This window comes from Silurus meridionalis, chromosome 27 (assembly GCF_014805685.1).
Source record: "Silurus meridionalis isolate SWU-2019-XX chromosome 27, ASM1480568v1, whole genome shotgun sequence".
Lineage (NCBI taxonomy): Eukaryota > Metazoa > Chordata > Actinopteri > Siluriformes > Siluridae > Silurus > Silurus meridionalis.
In genome coordinates, this window is record NC_060910.1 from 18,313,100 (window position 1) to 18,330,980 (window position 17,881).

The 17,881-nt window shown below is 37.2% G+C and overlaps 1 protein-coding gene across 3 annotated transcripts in view; it reads left to right on the forward strand.

The window, feature by feature from the left end:
- LOC124380418 (E3 ubiquitin-protein ligase RNF213-like) overlaps positions 1-17,881 on the forward strand; it is a 50,229-nt gene that overhangs the window by 11,943 nt on the left and 20,405 nt on the right. For 2 of the 3 annotated variants that reach the window (XM_046841380.1, XM_046841383.1), the window contains 19 exons: positions 1,109-1,286; positions 1,706-1,764; positions 1,878-2,061; positions 2,437-2,520; positions 2,691-2,786; positions 3,063-3,176; positions 3,843-3,872; positions 4,146-4,293; positions 5,618-5,788; positions 6,160-6,276; positions 6,820-7,373; positions 7,757-7,913; positions 8,194-8,411; positions 8,797-8,940; positions 9,288-9,458; positions 10,541-12,059; positions 12,187-12,380; positions 13,136-13,291; positions 14,760-17,881. The exon at positions 14,760-17,881 is cut by the window's right edge and continues 415 nt beyond it. In XM_046841380.1, the coding sequence (XP_046697336.1) occupies positions 1,109-1,286; positions 1,706-1,764; positions 1,878-2,061; positions 2,437-2,520; positions 2,691-2,786; positions 3,063-3,176; positions 3,843-3,872; positions 4,146-4,293; positions 5,618-5,788; positions 6,160-6,276; positions 6,820-7,373; positions 7,757-7,913; positions 8,194-8,411; positions 8,797-8,940; positions 9,288-9,458; positions 10,541-12,059; positions 12,187-12,380; positions 13,136-13,291; positions 14,760-17,881 (7,416 nt within the window). The remainder of the gene's footprint in view (positions 1-1,108; positions 1,287-1,705; positions 1,765-1,877; positions 2,062-2,436; positions 2,521-2,690; positions 2,787-3,062; positions 3,177-3,842; positions 3,873-4,145; positions 4,294-5,617; positions 5,789-6,159; positions 6,277-6,819; positions 7,374-7,756; positions 7,914-8,193; positions 8,412-8,796; positions 8,941-9,287; positions 9,459-10,540; positions 12,060-12,186; positions 12,381-13,135; positions 13,292-14,759) is intronic. The other variant, XM_046841382.1, reaches the window with a different exon arrangement.

The window sequence follows — 17,881 nt, forward strand, 5'->3', positions numbered from 1 at the left end:
TTCTTTCTTCACATATTCCAGTGATGATCTTTACACATTCATCATCTGGACAGTGCCTTTCTCCAAACATTCAGCTGAAATACTTTGCAGTGCCTCTTGTAAAACTTGCCAACGTTGTTCTTTACTAGTTGGAGTTTATCCCATGGCAGTTCAATAGGATTTAGGTGTGGTGACTGGGCAGCCCATTCCATTGTACACTTTATTGCCAAAAGCTTGTGGACACCTGGTCATAAGCATGGTACAGTATGTGCTTTTTGAGTATCGCAGGTACTGAAGTAGGTGAGGTGAGGAGGCCTGGGGGTGCAGTCAGTGTTCCAAATCATCCCAGAGGTGTTCAATAGGGTTGGAGTTCTTCCATTTTAACCCATGCAGAGCAGATCTTCATGGAGCTGGCTAGTGTGCACAGTGGCATGGTCATGCTGGAACAAGTTTGGGTCTCCTAGTTGAAATGAAGGATTCCTTTCACTTTCTGGAACTTTCCCTGCTCCAAAACATCCCCAAACCAGTAAGCTTCCACCTCCATGTGTGACTATGGGGGTGAGGGAGTCTGATCACATCATCTCTCATGTACATACGTAACCTGGACAGGTGCCATTTCAGGAACACGAGCTGCATCAACATCGAGAGGGAACGAGTCCAAAATTGCCAGACTGACCAGTCCCTGACTAGTGTATATGGGCGCAGCTAGGCCGAAGGACAGATGGGTCAGGAGTGGCACTGAGGTCAAGGTTATAGACCTCAGGGTGGACCAGCCCGCAGCTTTGCAGATCATTTTTTAGCTTAACTTTTGTACCACTATTTTTCAGTTATGTCAACCACAAACTAATATTTATTTTGTTGCAACTTCATTTATTTCACAAGAACCAATGCAAAAATCAATAAACAAAAAGATAATAAACGGGGAATTGTAATCAGATGTAGTAATTGCCAGTATATTATTTTTTACTATTTCTGGTACAATGGGACAGCATTTGTCCTGAGCCTTACATAGCTCATAGCTTCAAATAAACGGGATATTTATTGGTTTATTCATTTTTTGTTAATCATTTTTGATTTGTTGTATATTTTATAAACATGTTTGTAAAATTAAAATGTGTTTCTTACCAAGGACCCTTTCTGAAATGATCAAGATCCACTATTTGGTGATAAACAGACAGAAGGAATTTAAAGCTGCTGTATTAGATATGGCTAATCTAGAAAACCTCGATGCCTTGTTGAAACTCAGCCTTACTCCAGAGGAGCTCCTGTTACAGCTGATAAAATGGCAGACCTGCAACGAATTTAGTGTGAGTATTGAGCATTTGTGCCATGGGCATGCAGATGTCAACACATAAAAGCCCAGTGTTAATGAGGGTTTTCTTTCCAGACAATCAATGCCAAGCCTGATTAGGTATTTGTTGTGACCCCAAGTCTTGACACTTTTCCTTAAATAATGAATTCTATAATTTTTAATATAGAATTTTTACAACATTTAACCTTTTATAGTGGAATTTTGTGTGATGTAAATTATTGAAAAGGAACAGGATATTCCTTATACTGATTTAATAGTCTAGAGAGCAGCATGTTGTTATAGTTAAATAATCCACACCCTGCTACAGGCCCAGGCCAGGTGAAGAAACATGATTGACTCTTGGCATGTGTAGAAGCAGGGGTCACACAGGTACCATTGTTTACAGTACAGAAAAACTTATATTTATTTTTCCAGAAACTGCATTATGCCGTGGAAAGGTTTGCTTTGAAGATCAAGGCCCAGCTAAAAGAAAGGTAAATCAAACAAGAAAACATTTTTAACAACAGATTATGATGCTTTATGTTTTTTGTTACTGATAAAAGTACTGTATGTTACATCAACGTTCTTTCAAACATGTTTCAACAAGCAGCCAAGATGAATCTTCAGGAATACGGAAGACAGATGTACAATCGTGCCTGTACAATGCACTGATTTTCCTTGCAAAGTCTTCCAAAGACACAAACTGGAAAGAACCTTTGGCCAATGTTCTGTCAGCACTGCGGCTTCTGAATGCATTCACTGATTATGTTAAACATCATTCAGTTGATATGGTAAATAATTGTATTGATCATTTATAAATGTGACAGTGAGCCTGAAATCAAATGAAAAAGATATCATTGTTAGGGAAATGATCACATCATTTAATAACCACATAAGCACTTATCTGTATTTGCGTATGTGTGGTGATGCAATCCACTGAAATGAAATGAAAATTGTATTGTACATTTTATCAACTGTCTTTAGGATGATGATTATTATTAATATGGGTGCAAAACTGTAAAATATTTACTACTAGAAGTAATGCTTGTAAGTATAAGATGACCATAAGTAATCCTGTTCAAATGCAGTTCTAGTAAATGGTTTTAAAAAATAAATTGAATAAACATGTCGACTTCAGGTAATGGATCGTATTAATTATTTTGCAGACTGTTTACGCTTCCAGATTTTCTCAGCTAATGCAGGAAATGTGTGACTGCATCTCATCCCAGAAAAACAAGATGAAATTAGGAGTATGTACACTATATTCATTCATTTTACTGTAAATAAACTTTAATATTCTTCTGGGATTTATAGAGGCCTGAGAGTGAAGTGTGTGCAGTAAATATTGCACCAATTGTTATTTCTAATCTCCTCACAAACTGTTCATGGACTATCAAGAATGGATGTGATTTCTGTCTAGGATTGGAGTGCTGTGTTTAATATTCAATTGCCAAATATTTGGCAAAAAGCCTGGGAGGAAAAGCTAAAGGCACTTTTCACAAGATATCTGGAAAAGGCAAGTTTTGTCTGGAATCTGCAAGCAGTCATAGATTAGCATGTGTCTCTAATCTGTGCTCTAATGTCATTTTAATTGAACATAATTAAAGGTGTACAATGGATTCTACTAAAATTGAACTGATAATAGATAATATACGTAGCACACAAAAGGAATGTAGTACAATCATTTCCATAACTATACAGTACATACAAAACAATATTAATAAAATGTATCTCTTTACCTGTGATTATTACAGTGAACTATAACACTATATTTATTTATTTGTTTGAACAGAAAGAGTTAAAAGACCAAGTGAAATACTTCCTTGAATATTCTGGTGGTTGTCCAGCAATGGAGAAATGCGTGTTGGTTTGTGCCCAAAATGCAATTAACAGATTGGTGTCCAAGGTAAGTTTTTCTAATTCATAATCGCAAACACTGTTCTGCTTTTTCTTCGTGTTTTTCCACACTTCATGATCGCTGCTTCTTTGTGATGGTCTGACACAAGTTATGCTAGTCTCTTGCTATTTTACCTGATACACAAACCTATTCACCAAATGATAGTAAACAAAGCAACTACTAATACTGCTTATAAAATATTAAAGTATATGTGACAAATAAAAGCTGTTCTATATAAAAAGCACTATTTTGATATTTAAACCCAGTGCTTTTTTATGCTCTTTACTGGTCATATTCTCACATGGCTTTGATATTATATTATATATATATCTGTTTTATTATACATACATCCCACTTATGTTTGAACTATGTCACATCTGTGTACACATGTAGCATCATATTTATATAGTCCCTATACTATAAGCTACAAATGCTGCTTATTAACTTGACAGTTATTAATTGAGCTGTAGATTTTTTAAGGGCAAAGTGGTCTTCAGTAAACTCTATGGTAAATGGAAGGCTCAGTAAACATCATTTAAAATATGGGACATGTTTTTAGGACAAAACCTACAGAATTGTTTTATAAATAAATTGTACTGATATTAAGCTAGGAATTTCTGTTTTTGCATCTACAGCAATTGTAATTTATGCACCTCTTTTCACGTATATTTGCAGAGCAACCAGAAGGGACAACGGTCTAGTTTGGTAAGGCATAAAAGAACACAATATAAATCTGTACCAATTTACAAATGTTATAAATAATCTTTTGATATGCAACATGGCCAAGTACCTGTCAAAAGTTTGGAGACTAACTGTATGCAAGAAAAGAATGAATACAAAATTTACACTTGTAAAATAATCTAATAAAGTGTCCTTTGCAATCCAGGTGTATTTGATGACTTTTGATTGAATTCTACTCCAAAGTTCTGAACATTTAGTGTATATACTTAAAAAACTATTTATTGTGTTGTCAAACAGGTGGATCTCTTAACGTCAAAGTCTCCTAAATGTGGAACCCTAATGTCCTTCATTATCGAAAGCAAACTGCAAGGTCTAGCCTGGAACCATGAGGACTACCTTTATCTTCTCTATAATGAAGAGCTGAGAGATGTTCTTTCAAAAATGCGTAAGATGTTTTTCTTTTAAAGTATTTATTTAGATAGTTCTGTGTTAGTCCCCTGGTGGTCTAGTGATTAGGATGCGGAACCATCCCCAGCCACTCTTACTGCCGGTCCCAAGCCCGGATAAATGGGGAGGGTTGCGTTAGGAAGGGCATCCAGCGTAAAAACGTGCCAAATCAAACATGCGGATGATCCGCTGTGGCGCCCCCTAACGGGAGAAGCTGAAAGAAAGTTATTTAGCTAGTTCTGTGTTAAATGTATTTTTTTACAAGTTAAAGTATAATTTAAGACTGGCAAACACCAATAAAAAAAGAAAATAAATAAATAAATGAATATTCTAATAAATATTGGCCCATCTGACCCAGCAAATGAAAAAATTAAAGCATGTTATATAACTTTTAAGTTCTAAGTGATAATGATAAGGTAACTCAACCTGACTAGAAAGGTGTTCAGGAATGCTCACTGCAATTGTTTAGATTAGAATATTGATAGATTGTGTTGATTTTTGTCTGAAGAGCAAAGATGCCTAAGAAGTGATATATATGTATATATGTGTATATGTATATATATTTGCCCCCTTCCTGAATTTTATTTCCACATACTTTTCACACTTAAATAATTCAGATCATTACATTTTAATATTAAAAAACAAAATGAGTTTATTAAGAGAACAAAGCCGCCCAAACATGTCTGGCAGCTGGCAGCGTTTATGAGTCTTTCACATCTCTGTGGAGAGATTTTGTCTCCCTCCTCTTCACAGAATTGTTTTAATTCAGCCGCATTGGAGGGTTTTTGAGCATGAACAGCCTGTTTAAGTGCCGGGTGTCTCCACTGTGCTGGAAGTGGCTGTGGATTCTCTTGCTGTGTGTGCGCTTCACCTCTCTGATGGCACGAGACAGTTTGAACTTTGCTGTTCTTAAGGCGCCTTGTCCCCTGCTGGAGCACGTAGTGATGGTCTTGGAGATGGTCACGTCGTTATCGCACTTGCTGATGTCCTCCAAGTTGATGGAATCACCGTTGGTTGCTGCCTCCCTAAACATGTCCCAGTCAGTGCACTCAAAACGGTCCTGAAGAGCAGAGGCACCTGAGTGAATATCTGCAGGACATACTGAGATCTATGTGAAAAAAATCCCATCAAATTCTACCCAAGACCTGCTACAACAAAGCAGAAGCTAACAGGGCTACAGTCAAAGTTCTTAGCACTTTTAAAGATTTACATTTCATTTCTTCATAGTTAAGAAATATAGTCTGCACTTGTAGAAGGTATGTTTAAGGTTTATTCAGTTCAATATTCTGCTTAGTAATGAGACCTTACATTTCACCATGCAGAGCAACTGCAGATGGACAAAATCTGCATTGGACAAAATCAAACTAAACTCCTACAAAAAGCTCACATGCTAATAGAGCAACTGATTAAAGAAATGATGAACAAGACAATACCATGCAAATTATTAAAAACAATGATTGAAAAGAAAAAAGAACTCAATCATTACCTACTAGGTAAGTTCTAATGCTTTATATTTCTATATCTTTTCTATAATGAGTTTCTGCTTTTATGTATACAAAATATACAGAAGTAACACAACTCAGAGTATATGAGAAGCTCATGGAAGGAAAAAGAGGAGTTTGGTCATTTAGTATTGGACACATGTTTTGTCCTTATCCAGTTATTACTAAAATGATTTCAATGAATTCAGTTTTTAAATCATCTTTTTGCCTGTAACTGAAAGTATTGATAATGTGACAAATATGTTAATTATTTCCTTAATTATTTAGCGCTATATCTGTGATTAGACCAGTACTTTTAAACAATTATTTAAAAATGACCTGGAAAGAAATATGATTTGAAGAACATAGTCTGTTTTGTATAGGAGAAAAAGTGGAGGCATTTCGGAGGACAATAAAGAAAGCAGAAGAGGATTTCAAAAAAATTGAAAAGCTGAAAAGCAAAATAAAGGTGCTCAATGACCTTAACCAGGGCATGCCAGGTACAATGCACTGTTTGCTTTCTTTCTTTAAACAGTTTCCTTTTCATTCTCCTGCATTTTATTTTATTCTTTTGAAACATTTATGCATTTGCAAAAAAAAGTAATGTTTTATAGCCCCAATGATTTTATAATTTTTTTTTAGATTTAGCTTTTACTTATTACCTCTTAGATTTGTGGTGAATTTGTCATTGACTATAAAAGACAAAACAATATTATATTAGTTTTAGCAATTTGCTTACATTACAGTGGTTATTATGTGATGTGAAAGAAGTCTCTCTGTGTCTAATCTAAGAACAAATCCTTTATTATAACATTTATTATATTATATGATATTTATCATTTACGATATTAACATATTATACAGCTCAGAAAATGTTAGTTGATTATATGAATTTTACACATTAAAATGGAAATCGAAAGCAAATTCAAAATATTCTTTGTTGAACTTTGCACAAATATAAAAAATAGCTTACAGATAAAGCAGAAACCAAAATATAAATAAATATCAGGTCTAAAACTGCATTCTCGATCATTGTTTTTCAGTTGACGTAAAACATCTTGAGGCAACTTTGTCAATCAGCCTGGACAAGGAGGAACGTCCACTGAAAACTATCATGGACATGTTCAGTGAAGAAACTGGAAGTGACACACATTCTTTTAATATTCAGGCATTTGAAAAGATTGATGTTTTGTATAAAAGCACATACTTTAAAAAACTGTGGCGAGAAACAACAAAAGAAGTGAAGAAGACGGAGTATAAAGAGTCTGAAGTAATTCCACTGGATCAAGTCTGTGATCAAATTTACAAACCAGCATTTGAAGAATATCAAAACTCATTCAAGGCCTTGAAGGATCTCTCGATGAGTCTGCAGGACCTGGACAGTAAACTGGGCAAATCTTTAAGTAGCATGTCAGGAGAACTGAATACAATGGCAGATGTGTTCAGTGAAGATAAACGTGAATGGATTCAGAAGACCACTGAGCACATTGAACGTTACAGAGATGTTCAGTCTGCAAAAGGAAACGCAGAAGTGGTTATTGAACTAAAAAATAACCTTGGTCTATGTGGAGACTTTGGTGGTATTGAGAACCTCAGGGTAACGTATTCTCCTTTTTTGTTTCCAGTTTACAAATATAACAGAAATACACCCGCTGAACACTTTGTCACACTGAAAGTTCAACATTTCATTTGACCTGCTAAATTCCAAAAAAAATGTCTTTACAAAGAGTTACTTACATTTCTGCAAAAATTTTAATTAAATCAGTTAAAGATGTTCATTATTAAAGATGTATTATGTGTTAATCATATTTATTAACCCATTCAGGTCTTGTAATTTAAATAAGTGTTTTGATTAATGCAGTTGAAGTTTAACTAATATCTTTATTCCATTTGTCATCAATGGAAAGTTCTCTGCTTTTTGTAATAAATCTAATAAATCTTTAGATGGTGTTTATCAATTGTTTTCATTTTTAATTACAGCATATGGACTTCGACTGCTTGCATGATCTCACAGAAGCTGTGTCCAAGCTTGGAAAGCAATTGAGAAACATTTCAAAAGAATCACTTATCTTTCTGAGAGAATTAAATAAATGCATCACAGGAGGATTCATCTCATGGATTAAAGAAGTCATAAAAGGTAAGTGTTCAGTGATTCTTTTTTTAATTATAGTAATTATAACCGTTTGGATTTTTACCACATTTATTTCTAAACTGGGCAAAAAGTAATTACATTCTTTTGAAAGTCTAAAAAGGATTAATGATGGAATTTTTTGGGCCGTTTTTGGAATTTACAGAGCATTGTTTAAAAAAGATAAAGTGAACCAATGTTAAATACATTCAACTATAGTTGTAGGTTTTATTCAAATGAAGTTAATGAATTTTTTTTATAATTATCGCTTCATTTACTAATTTTGAAGACGCTGGAGAGCTAACTGCCTTTGTGGAGCTGGCGTCTATCTCTGCTGGAGAAAATACCATGGACATCGACAAAGTGTGCTATTTCAGGGATTCCATATCTGCTGCTCTACCACTAATATATCAGCTCTCTGAAGAATCTGGAATTAAAGAGCTCCTGAAAGCCATCAGCAAGCTTGGACTTGCTATAGAAAGTGACACAAAACTGACAAATAAACTCGTAAGTTGAATTTAGAATATGCACTTTTTAACACTGTTTTGATGGAGGAATGAACTTTATGGCCAAAGTACTGTTTGTGCATTCAGGTCTAAACTATGTGTATTCCTTGTGAGATATTTTGTGAATGACCTTGCTTTGCCTGACATTGCCCTGCCACATCTTTCTTCTTCTTTTACTATCTGGATTTGTCTCCCTGTCTGATTTAGTGCATATTGACATTTTTATTACTTATGATTTGTGTGTATTTATGACTTTTTTGTGTCGTAGACATTCTACCCTGAACACTGGTTCAGTATCCATTCAGTTAATAAACCTCCTGCAACATGTCTATAAACCTGCCACTGTACAATTCATTCTAAACATGCTATTGTTCATTTTTCCACAGAAAGACTCCTGTGAGAATATGGAGTGGCTCAGAATTGCCTATGAGACTCATGGTTCTGTTGAGAGGTCGTCTTTGCACCAGGCCACAGATATTAATAGAAATGGGCTTTACATCATCAAAAGTCCACCTAAAGCTCAAACACGGGTACAGTGTTAAACTCTTCCTTTTTTCACCAGAGATATTACAATATCTAAGTGTTTAGAGAAACTTAGAGATGCTCTTTTGTTTTGTTTTTTCTTACATTTACACTGTTCACTTATGACTTTATTTACATGTTAAATTTTGTTTTACTATTTGTTAAAAATCATTTAAATAAAGAAAACTAGTTTATACAAACTCTTCGAACTCAAGATCTTGAATTCTCACATAGTTCCAACATTTATTTAAGGCAATTATTTAATTTTGAGAATAATAAATATTTTAGCCATCATAATTTGGCAAATGTAACAAATTGAGTTTGGTGGTAAAATGACTCTCTATTCCCTTTAAAGTTCACCCTGGAAAGTTGCATTACATTAAGATGTGAGGAAATCTCCATTGATGGACAAGCTGCAGAATACAGAACATACAGCCTCACTGAGCTTCAAGAACTGCTGAACAAACTGATGCTGATTACGGTCACTGTTAAAAACCGAGAGGATGAAATCACAACCTACATTGAGGTACGTTTTTGGGTTTGGAGTTATAGTGTTTTTTTAAAACGCAATAAATAAACATACAAGGGAATTTTGACCTGAAGCTGTATCTTGGAAACTGGATTCAATTAACACTCAAAGCTTCATTTTCCTTTATTAGAGACCCAGTACTGGCCAAATGTAGCTACATTTTGGGTTTTGTACTGAAGCTGGAATGCACCACTTCCTGCTGCAGCAAAGAGCGTAGTGGGTTCAGACTAAACCACCACAGCACAGATTAAAAACCTCCAGTGGCAGCTAAATTTCTACCTCCAGCACTAAACTGATTTACACACTTCTCTAACAGACTCTCTGTTGTGATGTGAATCAGTTCAGATTTCATATAATTCAAACAAGTATTTATAAACAACACATTGCATATTATTCCATACTGCTCTAAAACCCACCACAAACACTGATGGTGTTTTCATTAAGCTTTGTGTGGTCTTTTAAGCTCTCTATGTATCTTGTGGGTTTGGCTGGAGCAGGAAGACTTCTTCATGTAACGTTGATATGACTTCTGTACCTGGTCAATCATGAACTTTGTTTCATTCTCGTACAAATGCAAAAAGGTGGCAGGCAACGCAGGATATAGACCAGGACAGATGGATGGTGTCAAATTGTCTGGTGGAAGTGAAGATATGATGTACTTATTTCACATTCTTTAACAAATGTCTTCATTTTCTCCATCATTCATTCATTCATTCACTCCCTTGAAGAATTGTCAGGATTTTCTGGAGATAAAACTCTAATGAGACACATGCACACATGCTGAACTGAATTAGACAGGGAAATTCAAAGATGTGTTATCCATTCACATGCATTTAGGGTCTAGGGGTTGACGTTCCCTACTATATAAGGAAACAGGGGCAATACTCTTCACAAAAAGCAGAAAAGGCAAAGTGTGGAACAGGAAGCAAACGTTTATATAAGATTCATGACATAATCCAGATTTCCATTCCATTTAATCCTAGGATTTAACCAAACAACTAAACCTTTACCCACATGGTGGAGAATTGTTCCTGCTGCTCAGAAGAAAAGCAATATTATTGATTTCTGTTTTCTTACAGGTTTTGGAGCAGATAATAAATGTGGGAAAATGCTTTCTTGAGCTCCATGATGCTGGACATATATTGTTTCAAGACTGGGAGATGATAGCCTACTGCAAACAAACACATCCTGTTAAAATCTGGGTGAAATTTGGTGTTACAAATGTAGAAATCAAAGGTCACAGACCCATGCTTGTTGAGCTGAAAGGACTGGGTGAAAGCATGAGAGGTTGTCTTTTTGAATGGTTAAAGTACACAGAGCAGAAAAGAAACACATTCTACTACTTAAATTACTTTACAGCAAAACAGCTGGTCTATCTGTGTTGCTCCGTGGCTACATTTCAGAATGAGCAGAAGAACGTTAGCACTGGTCTTCTTAACACGTTATCCATCATAAAGGACAACATTGAAGAAAGTGATCTGCAAGATGCACTGACCAAAGCACTCAAAACCCCAGTTGAAAGCGGTGGATCACAAGGATCAATTGAGCTCAACAAGTTCCTCAGTGAATATCCAGAGACAATCGAATATTTTCTTCAAACAGGAATTCCAGAGGAAGAGATCAAAGCAGCTATAATCTATTGTGAAGAGGTGAAAGTGGCAGAAGGTTATAATGACTCAAATACTATAGAGGACTACCAAGAAATTGTGATGCAATGCATTGATGATCATCAATCTGATGAAGAATGGGTCCAGGAATGGTGTCAGAAATATGAGATGAGACGGGATAGTGTCCTTAAAAATCAAATGAAATTTAAAGGTGGACCTCTGACAGAAGAAGTGTCTTTTTCGATGACGGAGGAGCAGATTTCAGCAGCATTTGACAACTTGGAAAATTCTGACGAGAAGATTGTAATGCTTTGGAAAACATATCACAACAAACTGTCAGGCCTTGTGTCAGATAAGTTTGTTGACTTAGATGTTCTTGGAGAAACCATGAACCATCTTTCCAAATCTGCAGAAGTGACCATAAAACGAAACCTGCCATTCTATTTGCATGCGGGAAAGCCTAACCTGATTTCCTGTAAAGATGCTGAAATGCTTCCACTTTGCTTATCCCTGTACAGTGATGCAGATCAACCGTTGCCATCCTATGATGAAATTCTGGTCTGTACCTCTGAAACGACTGCAGAAGAGGTGGAACTGCTCATCAGGAGAGCTGTACAGCCTGGTGGCAGACATGAAAAGCTCTACTGCTTACTGAATGCAGACAAGCTGAACCATGACGTGTCCCGAAAATTAGAATCCATTTTCTACAAAACAACTCAAGAGACACACGTCCAAGGAGGAATGTGTAATAGTGACTACCGTTTAATTATCTTCTGTGACATGAAGGCTCATCACAGTTATGTTGCCACTGCTTTTGACATGTTTAAAAGGATAGTCTCTGAGAATCCAAATCGAAAAGAGGAAATCAAACAAGACCTCCTACACAAGCACCAAACATCATCAGGAGCTGAAAATGGATTTGCAAAACTCAACCAATATGATCAATTTCAGCTGAAATCACAACTCGTTTTCTCAGAACAAGCTGGCATGGGTAAGAACTCTCTCTCTCTCTCTCTCTCTTCTCCTCGCTAGACCATCCATTCTGTTAAAGTGACCATCAAAATTTTTTTTTAGATATTTATTGTTGACTTTTTACATTTATTGTGTTCTACAAACAGGAAAATCCCTGTATGTGAAAAATCTTGTGAAATTGTCTGAAGAAAACCTCAAAAGTGCAGGATTTACTCATACAACAATACGAATACACCAGTCACAGCTGAGGACTGAAGACATTGTCTCTCGGCTGCAGAACTATGAGGACAAACCTATGGACAAAGTCCCGAGAATCTTTCACTTTGACATTCCTCCTGTGGTTAGTTTTATTATTTTATAATATGCACAATAATATTTACTCTATTTATTTCACCATATTAGAATTCATACAGGATACTGCTATAATCTCATGTGTGTTTACTTTTATTACCTTTAAATGTGTTCTGATACAGTAGTTTTATGATTTACAGTTGTGCAGTATTAGTGTAAAGTTTTTGTTAAAAATAAGATCAATATTGGACAGTGAGTCATGTGATCAGCGTACAACACAACAGGAAAAATCTGGGACGTGAAACAAGAAACAGAGGATCAAGAATCCAGAGATCAAAACCAGTGAATGAAATGCTGGAATAAGGTGTTGCATAGTCTGAGAGTGCACACAGACAGTGTTTATACTTTGTGGTGTTTTGGGAATGAGATGTCTGCAATAAAAAGGTTTACTTCAGTGTGTGTATTTTGACAATATAAAATATAAAAGTGGGAAAAAAGCATGCTGACAGGCACAAAAGCATGTCCCATGCACTCGACATAATCAAGGTTGAAAGACAGGTGTGAGGTCAGATTAGTATAGGACTTGGTGTGTGTGTTGCAGTCAAAGGTGTCCATGTTGATCTCAGTGTAGACATTAGAGTTTAAGTCCTGAGAGTGCAACAGTGGTATTTCTATAACAGTGCTTTATGGTGATGCACTTACAAAAGCTCGACCCTCCTGCTGCAAACTGAACTCCACAGGCTGCTCATTATACACTCATATTCCCACTGCTCTAACACTGATTTCTATCAATTCTGTGTTCAGGTCACAAAAGGACTCTACACATTCCTGCTGCAGCTGTTTGTGCTGAGATGTTTCCAGAGTCCTGATGGTATCATTTGGAGGTGCAATGACTCCCACATTTACTTGGTGGAATACACCAAAAAAAAGCCCTTGAGATTTGACCAGCAAAGCTCTGAGGTAATCACCACGAGTCCCAAGCTGTTATTATAAACAGTGCCCTCAGTGTTTCTATTGTACCAGTCTTAAGTTTGGACACACTTTCTCCTTCAGTAGAATTTCTTTATTTCTATTTCTATTTCTATTATTTTCAACATTGTATATTAATACTGAAGAATCCAAACTACGAAAGAACACATTTCCCCCCTATCCCTTCGGTGGTGTCCTGCCTGATCTAATCCACCTCTTAACACCATCATCATGACGTCACGTCTACAGAACCCATCAGTATAATAGAGAAGTGCAGTAGAACAGAGCCCTGCATCACACACAGGATCTCATACAGTCACAATGAACATCACTAAAGCAACAAACACAATGATCACAATTCAACATGTCTCCTTTCACTGGAGCCACAACTGCACCTCCACATACATCATCTCCAGCAGAAACACTGATATTCACCTCCTCACATCACCCTGGGGTTTTACAATGAAGGCAAATTATGTGTTTTCTGTGCAAATTCTACTGTTTTGGTTGATCTTTCCTCACGATGTCCAGCTTTTCTTGAAAAGTGCATCTTGCAAATTGCAAGTGTACTTGAGGCCAAATCAATTTATTCTTCTCTGTCAGTCCGTTTGGAATGAAAATACAGGTACAGTGCTGTGAAAATGTATTTGCCAATATTACACAAAGATATTCAAATTCAAGGTCAAATTTTATTTGTTACATACGTACAGATTTTTATGACTGTCCAGTATTTAAACATGAAAAAGAAATAGAATATACGGATAAAAAATAAAGTAATAAAGTAAAGCTATAGAAAGGTAAATAAAGATAGACCAAGTAAGTACAAAATGAAGTATTTTTTTATGATGATTTAATTTATTTAGGGAAAGAAGCTGTGCAAACCTGCCTGACCTTGTGTGAATGTGCGATTGATTTTTTTAGATTTTGTCTGATGAGACAAAAGTGGAACATTTGGTAGGTGTGCATCTCATGACATCTGCCGTAAAACTAATACAGCATTTCATATGAAGAACTTCATACCAACAGTGAAACATGCTGGTGGTAGTGTGATGGTCTGGGGCTGCTTTGGATCTTCAGGACCTGTTTGTCTTGCCATAATTGATGGAACCATTAATTTTGGGCTCTACCAGAAAATCCTGAAGGAAAATGTCCAGCCATCAGTTCATGACCCCAAGCACACTTGGGTTATGCAGCACACCAGCAAGTCCACCTCTGAATGGCTCAGAAATAACAAAATGAAGGTTTTGGAGTGGACTTGTCAAAGTCCAGATTGAAATCTGATTAAGATGCTGTGGCATGACCTTAAACAGGCTGCTCATGCTCGAAAACCCTCCACTGTGACTGAATTACAATTCTGCAGAAAGCAGTGGGTGCACTGAACTTTATAGTCTCAACAGGTGTATTAAAGCTGTAATATAATGACTTTGTTATATATATGCTCACTTTTTTGTATTCTCAGATATCTGCTCATGTAGAAGAGGCATTTCTGGAAATGTTGCCAACGGTTAAGTGTTTTTCACCTGAGGAAACCCTGAGACACCTAGAACAGAACAAGCCGTACCATAAAGACTGCCAGCTAATGGATAAAACCGAGTTTCGTAGTGAAGCGTTTCAGCGTACTTACCAGTACTTTAAAATCTACAGATCAAAACAAAACCAACTTGAAGGTTTCTCTTTCATTCCTGGATCTGTTGAAGATTCACCAAAGGAATGGTTGGAGTGTCTTTTCCATTTCTGTGACATTAAAAACCCATCTTGGGGAGAATTGAGGAACTTCACCCACTTTCTCAACAGCCAGTTGAACAAATGCGAAAAGTCTATTTTCTGCAGCTCTGCTTTAAAAGAGGATCTGACGGGATTTAAAACATTTGTAGTGAAATTTATGATGACAATGTCCAAGGATTTTTCCATGAGATCCCTAAAGACGTCAGATGATAGCGATGAGAAAGTGGAAGAGGCAGGATCGGAAGACGTGGCGCTCAAAGAATTTCAGCTCCGAAGGCGATGGGAACAACAGGCACATCCTTACATCTTATTCAATGCAGACAATGAGTCCATGACCTTTTTAGGATTTCACATTCACAATTTAAATGCAGTTGACGCTCGGACTAATTTGATAGTGGAGGAGAAAGTTATTGATCGGACACTTTTTAACCAATTAAAGGCTCAGAAAGTGCCGTTCAACATTAACTTTGAGCAAATGTCCCGTGTTGAGCAGCTGGATATTCTAGGCAGAGTGCTGGGAGTGAAAATCGTGGAGGATCCTGATGACACATATCAGTTGACATTGGATAATGTGATGAAAATCCTTGCGATTCACCTTCGATTTGAATCGGACATTCCTGTGGTAATAATGGGAGAAACAGGATGTGGAAAAACCCGGCTGGTCCAGTTCATGTGTGACCTGCTAAGATCAGGGAAGCAAAGACGTAACCTGATTGTGGTGCGAGTGCATGGAGGTACAACATCAGAGGTCATTTACAAGAAAGTGAGAGAGGCAATCGGGGTTTCAAAAGAAAATGAAGTGCATAAGCTGGATACAGTGCTGTTTTTTGATGAAGCTAATACAACAGAGGCTGTTAATGCAATCAAGGAGGTGATGTGTGACAAGTCTGTCAATGGAGAACAAATCAATGCCCCCCACCTGAAGATCATTGCAGCATGTAATCCCTACAGGAAGCACTCAAAGGAGGCAATAGAGCAACTGGAAAGAGCCGGACTGGGATACAGAGTCAGAAGCGAGAATACGGAGGAGAAACTTGGACAGATACCGATGCGTCAGCTGGTCTACAGAGTTCAGCCTTTACCACCGAGTCTTACTCCTCTGGTGTGGGACTTTGGAAATTTAAATGAGCACACGCAAGAGCTCTATATCACACAGATGGTCAAGACTTTCTTTCACAAGGAAAAGCTTTGTGTTGAACATCAGGATTTATTTACGAAGGTCATCTCTGCCTCTCAGAAGCATATGGCGGAGTTGACGGATGAATGCCGGATGGTCAGTCTCAGAGATATAGAGCGGTGCTTGAAAACAGTCATGTGGTTCTATCAACAAAGGCAAAGATTATTCCAGGAAATTGACAGTAAAAGAGAAAACAACAGAAGCAGTGACGATCCACCAGTGGAACAATTGGTTCGTTCTCTTATTCTTGCAATTGGAGTTTGCTACTTGGCTTCACTGGAGAATCGAGATGAATACTTAGCACGAGTTTCAGAAGCGTTCTCTCTGCCCCGTGGTGACATTTTAACAGAAATTGAACTTTGTAAAGAAGCATTCATCTCAAATGTTGACTGTCCATCAACAGTGGCAAAGAATAATGCTCTGAAAGAAAATGTATTCATGATGGTTGTGTGCATGAACTTAAGAATCCCATTGTTTTTGGTTGGAAAACCCGGAAGCTCAAAATCTTTGTCCAAGACGATTGCTGCTCATGCAATGCAAGGCAAGGCTTCTCCTAAAGATCTGTTTAAGGGATACAAGCAGGCACAGCTGGCCTCGTTCCAGTGCAGCCCGCATTCATCTCCTGATGGGATCATCTCAATATTCAGGCAATGTGCGCAGTTTCAGAGGAACAAACATTTGGATGAATATGTTGCTGTTGTGGTCCTTGATGAAATTGGATTGGCAGAAGATTCTCCAAAAATGCCACTAAAAACATTGCACCCCCTACTGGAATATGGATGTATCGATGATGAAAATCCTGAGGCTTTCAAGAAAGTTGGATTTATTGGAATTTCCAACTGGTCATTGGACCCAGCAAAGATGAACCGTGGTATTTTGGTTCTGAGAACATCTCCTCTGGAAGAGGAGCTGGAAAAAACAGCTCGTGACATTTGTTCAAGTGATAACGAACCAATCAATGAGGAGATTGGGTATTTGATTCCCAAGCTTACTGAGTTTTACTTAAAACTGCTTAAAGAACAGAAAAGTGAATTCTTTGGCCTCAGGGATTTTTACAGTCTTGTGAAGTTGATCATGTCCTATGCCTTGGAAGCAAATGGCAGGCCATCGGATGAAGCTCTAACCAGAGCTGTGCAAAGGAATTTTGATGGGCTGGATTCTTTAAATGCTCTGGAAATATTTTGGGAGATATATCAAGGTAAAACAAAGACATGTGACACAGTCTCACTGCTCAGAGAAAACCTGCACATAGGGACTTCAGGGTTTACTTCCAGGTACCTTCTACTGCCAACAATCAATCACGCTGCGATTCAGATTTTAAAATCCCAGAACATCATTGATATAAGCAATGTTGAAATCATCTTTGGATCCGGTTTCCCTCATGATGAGGAATACTCTCAGGTTTGCCGCACGGTAAACAGAATAAAGACGTGCATGGAGACGGGAAGGTCAGTTGTCTTGTTCAATATTCAGAGCCTCTATGAAAGTCTCTACGATGCTCTGAATCAGTGCTATGTGAAATTGGGTGGAAATTACTATGTTGACCTGGGCCTGGGATCTCACAGAGTTAAATGTAGAGTCAAAGACGAATTTCGACTGATTGTCATTGAAGAGAAGAGCACGGTATACGAGCAGTTCCCTACACCGCTGCTAAATCGACTAGAAAAACATTGCTTGGA